The sequence below is a fragment of the Mauremys mutica genome, chromosome 19, assembly GCF_020497125.1.
Source record: "Mauremys mutica isolate MM-2020 ecotype Southern chromosome 19, ASM2049712v1, whole genome shotgun sequence".
NCBI lineage: Eukaryota > Metazoa > Chordata > Testudines > Geoemydidae > Mauremys > Mauremys mutica.
In genome coordinates, this window is record NC_059090.1 from 7,885,950 (window position 1) to 7,900,592 (window position 14,643).

Consider the following 14,643-nt stretch of genomic DNA (forward strand, 5'->3'; position numbering starts at 1 on the left):
GGGGCCATTTAGGGATCTGGGGTAAAAATCTGTCTGGGGATTGGTCCTGCTTTGAGCAGGGGGTTGGACTAGATACCTTCTAAGGTCCCTTCCAACCTGATAGTCTGTGATTCTGTGACAGGGAGAGAGATACCAGCATCTCTAAGAGGGTCAGCACCCAAACCACACAGGGCTGAATGGATCAGGCAGGGGGTGGTGAATTGCACCCGGAGATCTGAGGGCAGCCAGGCCAGCCTGGGGGTGACCAGCCCCATAGAGATGCTGCCCCATTCTGCACTAGCTGAGGCTTCGGCGTGGCCCCCAGAGCTAGCCCCATTGCAGCCAGCCCTTCCCACATGTCTGGGGGTAGCTGGACAAGCCCCATCTCATGGGACAGTTAAAGCAAAGCAGAGTCCTGCACTGGCCCCTGTGAGGTGCACTAGATAGGACTGAATAGACCTGTTCCAGCGCCAGGGAACAGGGAAGCCATGTGTGGTCACGGCTGTAACCTATGCTAACGGGGTGGTTCTTCATCTCCCCCTAGTAGCTAGACAAGGCAAGGGGTTTATGGGTCTGCTACTGCCTCCAAAGTACCAGCCCTGTTCCTGCAGCTCAACCAGTAGAGGCTTGTGTTTTTAACTCCACTGGTCCTGGGTTCCATGCCCACACATGACCCACCTATGGGGTCAGCGTGTATACACAAGTAAATACGGACTCTCACAGACACAGCGCACACGGATAGGCCTGTAGCAGCCATGCACACACACCGTGGTACATGCAGACCCAGCTAACATGTGTGGTTTGGCTCCAGAGAGAAAGACAATGAGCCCCGAACACGGCACAGTGACACGGATCCTGCACGGGCCAGGCGCCGCTCCAGAAGCTATTCCCCTATCAGGAAGAGGAGGCGTGACTCTCCCAGCTTCATGGAGCCCAGAAGAATTACAAGGTAGCGCTCTCGGTACAGGGGCTCAGCCCGGGGGTCCGGCGCTGGCTCAGCTCAGGGGTTTTACTCATTCACTGATAGCCTCAAACCCCCAGTGTCCGTCCCAAAAACGCCCTTTGCGCCTCTGCAAAGACAGAGCCCAGGTTGCTGCAGCTGGTCAGCAAAGAGGGAGTTAATTCAATCAATGGCCCAGGTGTTAAAGGTACACTGCCTTGTCTACACTAGGCTGTTAACATGTGTTAGCTAGCACTGTCCCAATCCTAGTCTGGACAAGGCCTCTGTGGCGACCCGTGGGCCCCATGATTGATTGATAGATAGATGCGTGAGTATGGAAACAGATAGATACCAACATTACAAGCTTCTACGCGCCTTCAAAATAAGTAAATAAATACAGATTTTCTTTTAATAACATTTTATTTATATTGTAAAGCAAAAAATCCTGCCCCAGATCTGTTTTTCTCTCAAGCTGTAAATGCAGAATCTCCCCCTCTTTGAAATTAAACGGCCCTAAATTCCAGCGTGGGCAATATTTAGTCTGAGCCCAGACCCAGTTTGAAAGTCTAGAACCTTGTTCGGAGCTAGAAACTTAAACCGCAAACTGAGATTTGGCTTTTCTAACCTGTTTGTTTCTAGCTATTGTCAGTTGTGAGATACTGGGCCTTAATATTTGGACACCTGGATTTATGGCAAACAGGCCTTAGGCCATGTGGTGAGCAGTGTAGCACTCACTTGCCCATGACAATTAGATTCAAGGCTTAAGAGGCGGAGAGGAGAGGAAAATTAGTACCAGTGCAATGAGATGGAGCAGGGGTTCTCAAACTGGGGGTCGGGACCCCTCAGGGGGTCACGAGGTTATTACCTGGGGGGGGGGTCGCAAGCTGTCAGCCTCCACCCCAAACCCCGCTTTGCCTCCAGCATTTATAATGGTGTTAAATATATAAACAAGTGTTTGTAATGTATTGCGGGGGTCGCACTCAATGTGAAAGGAGTCACCTGTACAAAAGTTTGAGAACCCCTGAGCTAAAGCTTTCTGCGGATTTCTGTACATGAAACACGTGCTGGTGTTACTGACCCGGCTTTGCTACGTTCGAGTAGTGCAGTCCTGCCTTATTATGGGCCAGATGCCCTGCTGATGTAAATAGGCAAAACACCCCTGAAGTCGAAGGAGTTTTCACCCGTTTGCACCAGCAGGACGCTTAGAGCAGCACAGGCCATCATGGGTACCCAGGCCCCAGCCGTGCCAAGAGCGACGCACCCAGGTAATGTTGCGGGGCTGCTCGAAGTTACGCAGGTCGGGGTTTGCAGGGTCAGGCTGGTGAAGCAAGGCAAATCGTTACTGCAAAAGAGAAGTGACACCATTGGTAACGGCGCAGTAACTTGCTTTGCTGCGCCTGTGATGAGCGTGTGTCTAAGCCGTGTTACTGCCATGGCTTAGTGAGCCGGTACTGTACAGAGCTCACCTGGGGGTCTGCCCGTCCCCCACCCCCACGTGTAATTACGCCATCGTCTCCTGAAGCTGCCTTTCAGCTCTAATGGCTTTTCCCTCCATGAAGGGGAGGTACTGGAAGTTTGCCAGGTGGGTGAGTTCTCAGTGTGTGACACCTACAGGGCCTGGCTGTGAGACCCTATTGACAAGAATGGATGTAGCGGCCCATAAAAAAGCGCTGCATTTTCAGTTCCCTGGGATTGTGGGATGCTCCGGTGTCCTGTGAGCCCGTCTGCACTGGTGCTCTGGGCTGTACTGGCCTCAGCCACTGGAGGGTGTATGGGTGGGGTGATGCCACTGGCAGCTTCCCTTTCCATGGATGGGAAAGCAATGCCATGGTACCATGGCACCAGCTCCAGAGGGCAAGGCGGGGACCCGGCCATCGGGCACCGTGTCTCAGCTGCAGTGACGTCCATTGAATGGGACGGGCAGAGAGTCCCCGATGTAAGACCTAGGCCAGTTTCAAACCTCTGCAGCTCAGCTTCCGGCCTCCCCAGGACCTGCATTTCCCGAGTCAGAGGGAGGCCGTGGGGGGCTTGTTGCGACATACCACCCCAGCACCCCACGAGTCACCTAGACACGTGTTTATAGTAAGGAGGCAAGCTTGCTGCTGGCTTGCACTTCCTGCAGCCCCCAGGGAGGCCATGGGCGTTGTCACAGGGCAATGCAGAATTGGGCCACAGTCCTATTTTGGTGCTCAGTCCTGGTCCTCCAAATCACCCTGGACAGAGGCCCTGCTTTGTCCCTTCCCTGCCTCCCACGGGCTGGAAAGGATTGTCACACAAGGACCTGGGTGGGGGCCCCCTGGTGTTAGTGGATTCCAGCCCTGGTGCAGCCTTGCCCAGCCACATGATTTTATTACCAGTCTCGCAGTGCTTGGTGGTTCTCTTAAAGCCCCAGCTGCTGGAGTCCTGTGATTACAGAGAATCTCAGCTTTTTTTTTTTTTTTTTTTAAGAAAAGGGAGCTCCTAGCCCTTGCGCTGGGGGAAAAAAACCCGAAACCATGACACCCCCCACCCCAAAGGCATAAAACCCAGACAGCAACTAAGCAGCACCTGACATTTACTGTAGTCACATTCGGGTGTGTTGTTTTTTTTAAGCCAATCTCATGATTTTTGGGGGGGACCTGAGTCCTGATTGTTTGGGGGTGGCTAGGCTGGGAGGTGGCTAGAGGCAGAAATGGGGCATTTGGCCCAAATAGGTAGCGGCAGGATGGTCCAAGGGTTAGCGCATGAGCCTAGGACATGGGAGCCTTGCGCTCAGTTCCCTGCTCTGCCCCAGGTTTGCTGTGGGACCTGGGGCAAGTCCCGTCCCCCATCTGTGCCTCAGTTTCCCTTCTGTAAAAATGGGGAAGAAAAGCCTGGCCCTGCCTCCCAGCAGTGCTGCAAAGCTGGCGAGGGGCCAGGACACTGCAGGAATGGGGCGGCCACGTACGTACCTAAGCCAGGAACACGGGATGCCGCCCCAGGGCCTTTTGCTTGCAAAGGAGCACCAAGCCCTCCTCCCCCTCCCCCAGCCTGCGGGACGATTCAGCAGGCGCTTGGAGTGTCCTTGTTTGCCTCTGTGCCCCGGGTGTTTGTCTGACCTGTTCCTCCCCCTCCATTATTGATGCCAACCTCTCCTTTTCCAGCCCATCTCCAGGTGCCTCTCGGAGAGCGTCGCCGCGGGCCCAGGACCCCCCTCCCCGTGTCTCCCTGAATTCACAGCGTGAGGCCTTCAGCGCTAAGCCGCGTCTGTGCCGTCTGTCTCGCGCTGTCGCTCCCACTAACCCCACTCACCGCGGCGGGTGGCGTTCCGGGGTGCTGGGTCGGTGACAGTCACACCTTCCTCACCCGTTCACTGCCTGCTGGTAGCCCCAGCTCCACGGGCCTGAGCCTGCGAATGCCGGGGTCCGGGGGGATGGGCTGTGACTTCTGACTGAGGGGCTGCCGGGGCCGGCATCCTGGCTCCCTGCCTTCGCCAGCGGCACAGAGCCTTGCACAGAGCCTGGGGGCCTGAGGGGCTAACGCCCTGAGCTGCCCTCTGAGTCTGGGGGGGGGGCGTTTGTGAATGGGGCTGAGCGTGAGGCGGGCTGAATGGGGGCTGTGCTGTGGGGCGGCCAGCTGAGGAAGGGCTTAAGGCTCATGGGGCAGGGTGCTGAGGAAGTGGGGTGGGGGGCCATTGGGGCAGGTTTGGGGGAACCCCCAGCGAAAGCACCTGGAGGCTTAGGGGGAAGGAACTGGAAGGCCATGAGACAGCAGCCTAGCAGTGTGTGGCGGTCAAGGGCCCATGGGGGAGGGTTTGGAGGCCACAGGGGCCGGGGGGAAGATTTGGGGGGGGGGGCCTTAGGCCCGGGCCTGCCCTAGCCCTCCCACTAATCCCTAACTTCTGTTTTTCAGCAGCTTTAACTCTTTGGTGTCGGGGAAATAAACCACACGCTACAATTAACCTTTTTCCTGCTCTGTCATAGCCGCCTAATCCAGGACTAACACCCCAGGGGCACGGCTTGGGCACTGTGGGGGCAGCCGGGGGGCTGGCAGTGGGGTTGGGGGAGGCGATGCCCCAGAGAACATTAACACAGCAGGCAGCTCCTGCCTCCGCACTGCACAGGTGTGAGCCATGGCCCCCAGGGCCTCGTGTTCCCGAGCGGCAGCACCGCCTGCCCGCCCGTCCCGCCGCTCTGGAGAGACGCCCTGAAACTGCTACGTTGGGCGGAGGTCTGGCCCAGAACTGGCCTTGGGGCCGGCCGACTGAGCCCGGACATTCGGATCCAGATCTGAATCTAAACTTGCCCCTTGTTTGCGGGGTTAACGTGGGGCACAGCTGGCCCTAAACTAGAGCAACCCCCCCCCCCCCAGCTTCTCCCTCTGTGCTCAAGCCAAAGCCCAGAACCAAATCCAATGCGCTGGCTTGCCTGGCCCTGACTCAGTTTCCCTTTCCTTTGCAGTGCCCGCAAGCGCCCAATCCCCTACTACAGACCCAGCCCTTCCTCTTCCAGCTCCCTGAGCAGCTACTCCTACAGCCGGAGCTACAGCCGGAGCTACGACAGCTACAGTACCAGCCGGAGCCGGACTCGCAGCCCCCAGAGCCGCTCGCGCACCCCCAGCCCCAGCCCCAGCTACAACAGCCGCAGCAGCTCGGAGAGCGCCGGGTTCTGAGCCAGCAGCAGGCATGCCCCCCTCTCTCCCCCACCCTCACCCGGCACCCGCCTCCGTGCCCACCCCTCCCACACCCGCCGGCCGGCCCCTTCCAGCACATCCTCGAGGAGGAGCCGCCAGGTGAGACCCTCCAGCCCAGGAGCGGACACAGCTGAGCGGGGCGGCCAGGGGCAACGGTGGCAGCTGCTAACAGCCGGCCCTCGAGGAGACCGCGAGGGACGCAGACAGCCCCCAGCCCCCGTTGTTGTGCTGGATGAAGGCGGGGGCCAGACAGTGGAGGAGGGGACCCCCAGCCAGCGCCGGTGCCTGGGCAAATACAACCCTGCTGTTGCTCATCACCAGGGGCAGGGCGGACTCCAAAGCGTCATGAATTTTTGAGGGGGGGCGGGGGGGGTCTTCTCATTTCTACAAACAAAGGCCAGAGTGGGGGAGGGGGGCATGGAGCAAGGGAACAAAATACTTAACAGAGACCTTGGACCTGACCCTCCTGAAGGGGGGCGGGGGCGGGGGAGAGGAGAGGGGCCTTTCATGAACAAAAAGCTCCTGGACACAAGGAAGGGTGGGGGTGGATTGTTTCTATGTATGTTGCTCAAGCCTGTCACAGGTCCTTACGCTTTATTTCAGTTAATTTATTTTTTGAGCACAACTGTATAAATTATTGGGGAGGGTGGGGGTGTCAGGGGACACTAGATCTGTGGGATTGATGCAATCCAGAGAAACCTACCAGCTCTTACTGTACATTGGCACAGCGGAGGAGCCGCTGCTTCCGCGTAGAATCCCTGGCTGCTTGGGACTGTATCACACCCGTGGGAGGTGCCAGGGGGCACCCCCCACTTCCTGGAGCTACACAACGCCCAAAGAGCCTCCACTGAACAAAGTTCGCCTCTGCTGTTTGCTAGCCAAGCAGCCAGCTGCGGGGTGCTGATGCCATCAGCAAATCTCTGGGAGCGCGGCCGCCAGGAGAGCACCCGGCTGCAAGGCAGCCCCCGTTGAAGAGTTATGGATGGCGCGTCTGTTTTCGGGTGCAGTTCGAAGGTCCGTTAGCACCCCAGCGGTGCAGCCGATCCCACGGGGGTGCGTTGCAGAACCCTGTTCATTCTGAGCTGCTCCCGGCGGGACGAGCCAGTCCCAGCGACTCCGTGGCAAGTTGCCCCTGTAGAACAGCAGCACACTCCAGCATGGCGGAGGAGTCTCTGCATGGCCTCACTCCAGGCTCGGCGCAGCGGAGCTCACAGGAGTCACAGTTACATGACCTCAAGTCACACGACTGGCAGCGGTAGCATCTGCTCACCCTCAGAATGGCCCATGCCAGGACCTGGGCCCCAGGCGCTGCAGCCCCCAGCATGGCAGGCTAAGGAGGGGCGCTCGTCTTCCAGAACTGGTGCTGCCTTTTTCGTGGAATTCATTTCATGCTCCAGCTTAGGGGGCTGTGTGCATCAGAGACCCCCCAGCTGCTGCTCCAGCACCTGCCTCCCTTCCTCCTGCCCTGGTGAGTAGCCAGTCCTTACCCAACGCAAGAGGTTGCAGAGAGTCGAGTATGTACTGGTCACAGGCCTCTTCTGAGGCCCAGGCTGTGAACCCCACACCGGCCCCGGGGAGCCCTTATTCACCCATCTAGTCCCATTGACTTCAGGGGGTGACTGCCTGCTCCCCAGTGTAAGGGAAAGGGTTCACCCTGAGTGCCATGGGGGGGGGTAAGGCAGGGGATAAGCTACCCGTCCAGAACAATTGTTTCAGGTAATTGCCGTGCAAGGGTTAGTTACAACCTAGTGACATCCCTTATATCCACCTAGCACCATGTCACAGGCTGATGTATATGAGCGAGGAGCCTGGCCCATTTTGGACCAAGGGAGACAGCAGGGTTTAGCGCAGCAAGAACTGGACTAGGTGTTAAGAGATGCGAGTTCCGTTCCTGCCACTACCACTGCCCTGCTGTGTAGCCTTTGGTAAGTCACAGACCCTCGCTCTTTGTCTCAGTGTCTCCCTTTGTGAGTCTTACTATGTAGACTAAACGCCTGCAGGCAGCGAATACCATTCAGTGTGGGGAGCTGGGAGCGCTAGGTCCTACCAAAACGTAGCTCCTCCCCATAACTCTGCGGGTGTGATGTCAAAATCACACCCTGAATTCCAAAGGCAGAGCCTTGCTTGGAGATTCCCCTTCATGCTTCCACCCCAGGCTCCCACTGGGGGGGGCCACTAGAGCTGGTCGGGGAATTGTTTGCCAAAAAATGCCGATTTGTTAAACCCGTTCATGAACCAGGGTTAGTTTGAATCTTTCATTGCAAAATTCTTTTGCAAAAAAAAATCCAACTTTTTTGAACAGGAAAGTTTCAGTATTTTGAGGCAAAATGATTTTTGGTTCCAAAAGCGTTAGCGACTTCAGACTAAGGAAAGGTGAGACGAAAGAAAAGCAGGTTGAAAAGCCAAAGGAACCGTTCGGATTGACCCATCCAGGAAAATGTTTGGTTCAGAAAATTTTCAAGACTTTGACTTTTGATCCTGCTCCAGGACGGGAACATTCTTCAAAAATCTCAGAATTCTTGTGTGATGGGAAAACCATTGCCCCGTTAGTCCTCTGTTCCCTTTACCTTGCCTGTCCTTCCCCAGCTAGAATCCCGCCAGGGTCCCTTCTTCCAAACTTCCTTGGAGAAATAAGTTCAAAGGCCTTGTCCATGCCACGGCCCCTGATCACTTCTAAGCATTTGACTTCTAGATCTTTGCTTTCCTGATGTATCTCAGTGGAAGGAAGCCTGTAGGGCGAAAGCTCCTCTCACTCTGGGTGAAATTCACTAAGGCCTGGTGCAGGACCTAGAGGTGAATTTCTCCCTGGGCATACACAGCACTTCTACTTTTCTTATCCTTCTTGCATTTGTGCGCTGATAAATTGAACAGATCCCTGGAGCGACCTCTTGCTCCTGCGTTGGCATTTATTCCTTTAAGTTCCAGTTCCGGATTTCTCCCCCACCCCCCGCCATTTTCTTTTCGTCTCTCTTTGATCACTTCCTCCCACATCCCTTATGGGTCCCTCCTCCTTGCTCTCCAGAGCTTTCCATGGTTCTCGTTACACCTCACTTATAAGCCGTTCCTTCTCCTTGAGTTTGCACAGGGAATTAATCAGATCGGTGGTGTCACCCTAGAGGTGCCTGGCCTCATATGCCCAAAGGGAGCAGAGGACGTTGTCCTGCTGCAGTCCCCCCAGGAGGATAAGTGAAGCATGAACTACAGCTGCTTGCTAGATGTGTGCTTTAAGCACTAGAAGGCCTGAGTTCCTACTCTGATGGGAGCCCCTGCTGCTTGTAAAAGTGGGGCACCAGTCTCTTTGTCCACCTTCAGGTCCACATCAGCAGATGACAGTCCTCTGCAGGTTCCAGCAGATGGACTCGTTCCTCTTTCCTCAAGCAGTACAGGCCCGAGCTTTTAGCAGTGGAGGTCCCAGGTTCAAACCCTGTTGATAGCCCAGGTGGGTTATAGCCACATACTCCTTCCCCTGCCAATCCCTGCCCTGCCAGATGTCACCATTCGGGAACCATCAGGGGCAGACCCTCGGCTGCTGAAAAGTGACTGGGCGCCGGTGGCGTCAGCAGCACCATGAGAATTTACCCCAGCCCAGGATCTGCCACGTACCTTAAACCTCTAGCCCAGGGGGAGGCAACCTATGGCGCGGGGGCCGAAGGCGGCACGCGAGCTGATTTTCAGTGGCACTCACACTGCCTGGGTCCTGGCCACCGGTCTGGGGGGCTCTGCATTTTAATTTAATTTTAAATGAAGCTTTTAAAACATTTTAAAAACCTTATTTGCTTTACATACAACAATAGTTTAGTTCTATATTATAGACTTATAGAAAGAGACCTTCTAAAAATGTTAAAATGTATGACTGGCACGTGAAGCCTTAAATCAGAGTGAATCAATGAAGACTCGGCACAGCACTGCTGAAAGGTTGCCGACCCCTGCTCTAGACTCTGAACAGAGTCCAGGAATTGCGCCTCACGTGGGGTTTCTAGGCACAATCTCAGGATACAGCTCCTCTGTCTAGCAATCTCCCCTGAGCACTGAGGGCTTGGCTACACTTGAAAGTTGCAGCGCTGGTCATGCAGCTGTGCAGGAACAGCATTGGTGTGTGGCCACACTCACAGCTACCAGCGCTGGTGTGTGGCCACATTTGCAGTATTAGCAGCGCTGTTGGGAGTGCTGCATTATGGGCAGCTATCCCAGCATTCAAGTGGCAACAACGTGCTTTTCAAAAGAGGGGGGTGGAGGGTGGTGTACTGTGACAGGGAGCGGGGAAGAGAGAGAGAGTGGATTTTTGGAGCCAACACTGTGTGTTAGCTTCCCTGGATTGAAAAATCACAAAATGTTCGCGAACCCTTAGTCTTAATTGCAAACAGCCTGCATCCAACACTGTTTCTCTGTCAAGCAAACATTCACTCCCTGCCTCTCATTTGCTCGTTCACAGCCAGGTACAGATAGCTCCTGTTTGCTGTGATCAGTGTTTGTTTTTTAGATAAGCAGTTCAACGGCGCTCCGATTGGAGTTCACAACAAAACAAAGAGAGGCTGCATAACAAAACAAAGAGAGTAATTTAGTTAAAAGCATTCTGGGATATTTCCTTATTCCCTGGAGGCCAATAAAAACGCTGGTGTGTGTCCACACTTGATGAGCAGCGCTGGATCACCAGCGCTGCAATCGCTACACCCCAACCTGACCAGGTGTACAGCCAGCGCTGCAGCCAGGGAGTTGCAGCGCTGGATGTGCCTTGCAGGTGTGGACGGTTACTAATTGCAGCGCTGGAAAGCCTCTACCAGCGCTGCAACTTGCAAGTGTAGCCAAGCCCTGAGACCTCTATGGTTCAACGGCCCAGCCCAGGGCCCAGAGCTGGCCTCCCCACAAGCTTCCCAGGGCTCTAGCCATGGTACCAGCCTGGGCTCACAGGTGAACTCTTCAGGGGCATGGGCGAGGTGTAGCACAGCACATACACATACTCTAAAGCCCCATTGCTCTGTACTTAACAGCCTAACACACACACCTGTCTGGAGTGAGTCACGACCAACCTCAGGGCAAAATGTCAAAAAGCAGCACAAACCCCCAGCGGGTGGCATGTTTTAGAATTAGATTTCGCCAACCCAGTAATAAATGTGAACTCCCAAAGTGCTACGGAAGTCTTCTAATGGGGTCACAGACGCTCCCTTTAGAGACTCCAGGCTAGCTTGCCATCCAGGCAAGCTGGACTATCTGATAAATGGTCATTTCCACCCAAAAATGACCAAAACACCAGGTTCCACCCAGTCCCACTCACCAGGCTGATTTGCATCCCAGATCTCACGCCAAAGACAACGCCGGTAACCAATTGTAAAAGGTTTATTAGCTAAGAAAAGGAAGTAAGAGTTATTGAGAGGCTAAAGCAGATTAAATCTATCTGTAGGCGAGTCATGGGCTATAATTCCAAATGGTAGCAGAATTGTAGTAATCTGCCAGTTTCCCAAAAGTGGCTCAGGGCTACCCAGAACTATGAGGATCTCAGTCTTCTCACTCAGTTACTCGGCCCTGTTGGAATCCAAACAGTCCAGAGATGAAACATTTTCTCGTGTGTCCCTACTTATAGCTTCTTCTCACAAAAACCAAGCTGACAGGGTCACTACCCACATGGGCTCTTTCTTTGAGGCCAGAGAGAGGGGCATGCATGTAGAGTTATTGATGATCTCCGACCATCACGCACAATGATCACTCGTCTTCAAATGCACAGGAATTAACACTGTCCTGGTAAAGGTCTGCATTGGCATTTCACAAGGCTTCTTCCTTGTTTGATGACTTGTTTAGTTACAGGGATGTTACAATGTCAACGTTTGCCATTATATTCTAACAGGATACAGATAAGTGAAAACAATGCATGCAGCATCCCATTCGTTTTCATGAAGTTTAAAACCCCAAATACATTCTTATCTATTTAATAATCCCTTTGAGCTATACTAGTACCCAAGTGAACTGGCCTGGGTTCCAGCTGTGAGTGTGTCAATTCTCAGCTGACACCTAGGCCTTGGCTTATCACAACACCTAAATGAAGTTCCCCTGCCTCAGTGTCCTCACCATACTGGAGAAGTCGGGGTAAGGAGTATTATGGGATGGAGCCATGCCCCACCCCTCCCTTCCGTGGAAGTTTCCTCTCCGCACTTAATCAAAGCAGCAAGTTCCCGCCCTGCAGTCTTGTAAATTGTCTTCTTCTGGTTGCACTGAGTTGTCCCTTCATACAACATGCGGTTCTGGTTCCAGGTTGGATCTGAACGGGGAAGGGGCCTGCTTTGGATAGGACTGAAATCCCTGTGGGATCAGCTGACCTTGGGAAATTTTGGCCCCAAGTGGTGGAAATCTCACAAGAGATTTCGGAGCCATCAAATCCCACTCCTTCCCCTCCAACGCCCGCTCCAGATATGAACCTTGGCCCAACCATTTACCCGCTCACCTGGCCCTCACAACCTCTTTACCTTTGCACACCAGTGGCTCAGAGGTCTCCTGTCGGTAAGGAGGCTGCTGCTCCTGAATGTAATTGCACCAGTTCAGACCAGGGAAGGACAGAGTAGCAGCAGAACAATGCACTGCCTGGATGACAGCTTGAATGTTAAGAGGGCCAGGGTGCCCTGTGGAGGGCGCTCCATGTGCTGTCGATGGGATTTTGTTGAGTGGAAATGGGGCTGGGATTGGGGCAGCCTGTGGACACATTTATGCAAAGCTTTATCTCTATCAGCTTTAATAATCATTCTGTCATTCAGCAGGCGGCAGGCAGGGGCTCCGAGGCGGCTTCCAAAATCTCCTCTTTCCGCCGGCACGACAATGCTCTGTTGTTGTTTTCACTTAATCTCTCTGAGCCACATGCTTTCTGCCTGGCTGGAGGGATGATGTATCGGAGCCTCCCCTGGCAGAGGGAGCAGCTGCTGCAGATTAGTCCACGGCTGGGCTTTATTGTTCTTTTCCAGCGTTTGTTTGCAGGAGGGTCCAAGGGCTCGGGGGGGTTGGGAGGAGCCAGCCGCCTCTTTGAATCCCGCTGGGGTTAACAGTTCAGTGGTCTCCGCAGTTGAATGCTTGCTGTGGGGTGAGTTGGAGGTCTCAGCCCACAGCCAGGGTGCATTCTGGAGAGCAGAAATCTTCGCCAAACATATATGTGTGCGGCCCATAGTTAATAAATTACTCTTCTAGTTCCTTGGCTGGAGGGGAGTGGGGACACGAGTGGAAGGAGGGGGAGCGGCACCCAGCTCACCTTGTGGGCTTATCCATAAAGCGAGCCACCTGCTTAAGCATTTTGAAATCTGCTGGCTCAGAAACTGAACCTTGGCCCAGTTCACGGGAGCCGCTCCTGCTCGACACCGGAGTAACGAGGGGCAGAATTCAGGCCCTGCCGGGACCGAACCCACTGGAACGGTGGATGCAGCCACATGTGGAGTTGATGGATGCAGGTTGCTCCTTTGCTTCATTCCGGTTGCCCCGTTATCTCAGCGGCTAGAGGCCTGGGCGTTTGGCAGCCCAGGCCCGTGAGATCCACCCCAAAGCCAGGGCTGTCTGTCTGCAGCCGTCCTTTGTTAGCAGCACAGGGAGGACAGGAGAGGGCAGCACAAGGAAAGGGTTATTGCCAGCATGTGCCGCGGAGATCCCTTGTAATGCTGAGGTGCTGGGGGTGGTGGGATTCTTTCTTGGCTGATCCTTTGAGCTCATCTCATGTTCCCCATCTTTAACTCCATTCCTTCCTCCCCCCTTTCCCAGCTGTGATTGGGGGACCCTTCCCCAGCACAGGCCCACCTGGGCAGGAGTTGCACTGGTATTTGTTAGCCGGCCAGGGTGGGACATACCCAGGCTCAGGAGGTGACGTGGCAGACGCTGGGCCCTACGAACAGGCTGAGAGAGTTCGGCTCCCTGGCGCCCAAGAAAGGCCAAAAACGCCAGAGGCCGGTGGAGCGAGACGCCTCAGGAAGCCTGAGCTTGGGCAGGACAGTGCTAGATGCCTGCCCTTGCCCCAGCTCAGAGCACAGGGCCCCGAGGACAGGCCGAGTCGTTGGGACTTCGGCCTACAGCTGCACATTGTGCAACACGAGCTGCTTCTCAGCCAGAGGGGTGCAAAGACAGCCTGCGGGGGGCACCGGAGCCCAAAACCCCGCAACATCACACCCCTCCACAAGGGGGTGCTCTGGTGGTCTGTGTGCATCACTGCACCAGAACCGCGTATCTCCCTGGGGGCCCCCCCATCACTACCTGCTGCCTCCCAGCCCCATGTGCACAGAATAGGCCTGCCCCCCAGGGCTTAGGGGCCCCTCCATACAACGCAAGTGTCACAGACACGGTCGGCCTATGTCCAGGCTGTCGACTCTGCAGTCATCAGCGGGGATCAAACCTTGGACCCCCAGCCCCAAAAGCACGTGGGCTGAAAGGAGTCACTGCTAGCAGCTAATAGGCTCTTGTCTTGTCCTCACTGGCCAGAGACATGATCACACATACTAAGCCAGCGTGTTACATATACACGTGTTCCCCATGCTTAGTGGGCAGACACGGTAGGGTCCCTGCAGTCACTCTATCCAGTTACAAAGGCGACAGTAGAGATTTAAGGACATCCGAGTATAAGCTACTCTCTAGTGTATGCTTGCTCCTTCCGCGCACTGACTTGCCAAAACAGTGATGTGTGTGTGTGTGTTACACACACACACACACACACACCCTCACCCTCTTGCTAGATGGAGGTGCCAAGCCTGGTTTTGCTGAGAAAAAAGCTAAATACTCTGTCCACCAAGCCTTAACACCGGCCGCTCTCTAGCGTGGTGGCCTCCAATCATAGGCGCTGACTCCAGGGGTGCTCCAGGGCTCAATCACCCATGGGGGGGGGAAGAGAAGTGGGTGCTCAGCACCCACTAGTCAGAGCTTGAGTGTGGAATGTGATGAGTTCTGTGCTGCTAACAACTTCTGCCCTGGGGGCAGGGTGTTTGTTTAGAAACAGAGGCAGGGTGTTTAAGGTAACAAAAGGCTTGTCATTCAATTAAGCATCGGTAAATGATCCTGAAAGCATTCCCAGGTCTCCAGTTAAAAGATAGGAAACAAAGGGTAGGAATAAATGGCCCATTTTC

General features: G+C 54.8%; 1 protein-coding gene across 1 annotated transcript in view; it reads left to right on the top strand.

Annotated features, from left to right (window-relative positions):
• Window positions 1-5,973, top strand: part of SRRM3 (serine/arginine repetitive matrix 3) — a 166,658-nt gene extending 160,685 nt beyond the window's left edge. Inside the window, exons 16-17 of the mRNA XM_044993365.1 lie at window positions 791-928; window positions 5,338-5,973. Of these exons, the coding sequence (XP_044849300.1) occupies window positions 791-928; window positions 5,338-5,548 (349 nt within the window). The 3' untranslated portion in view covers window positions 5,549-5,973. The remainder of the gene's footprint in view (window positions 1-790; window positions 929-5,337) is intronic.
• Window positions 5,974-14,643: the final 8,670 nt, after the last annotated feature.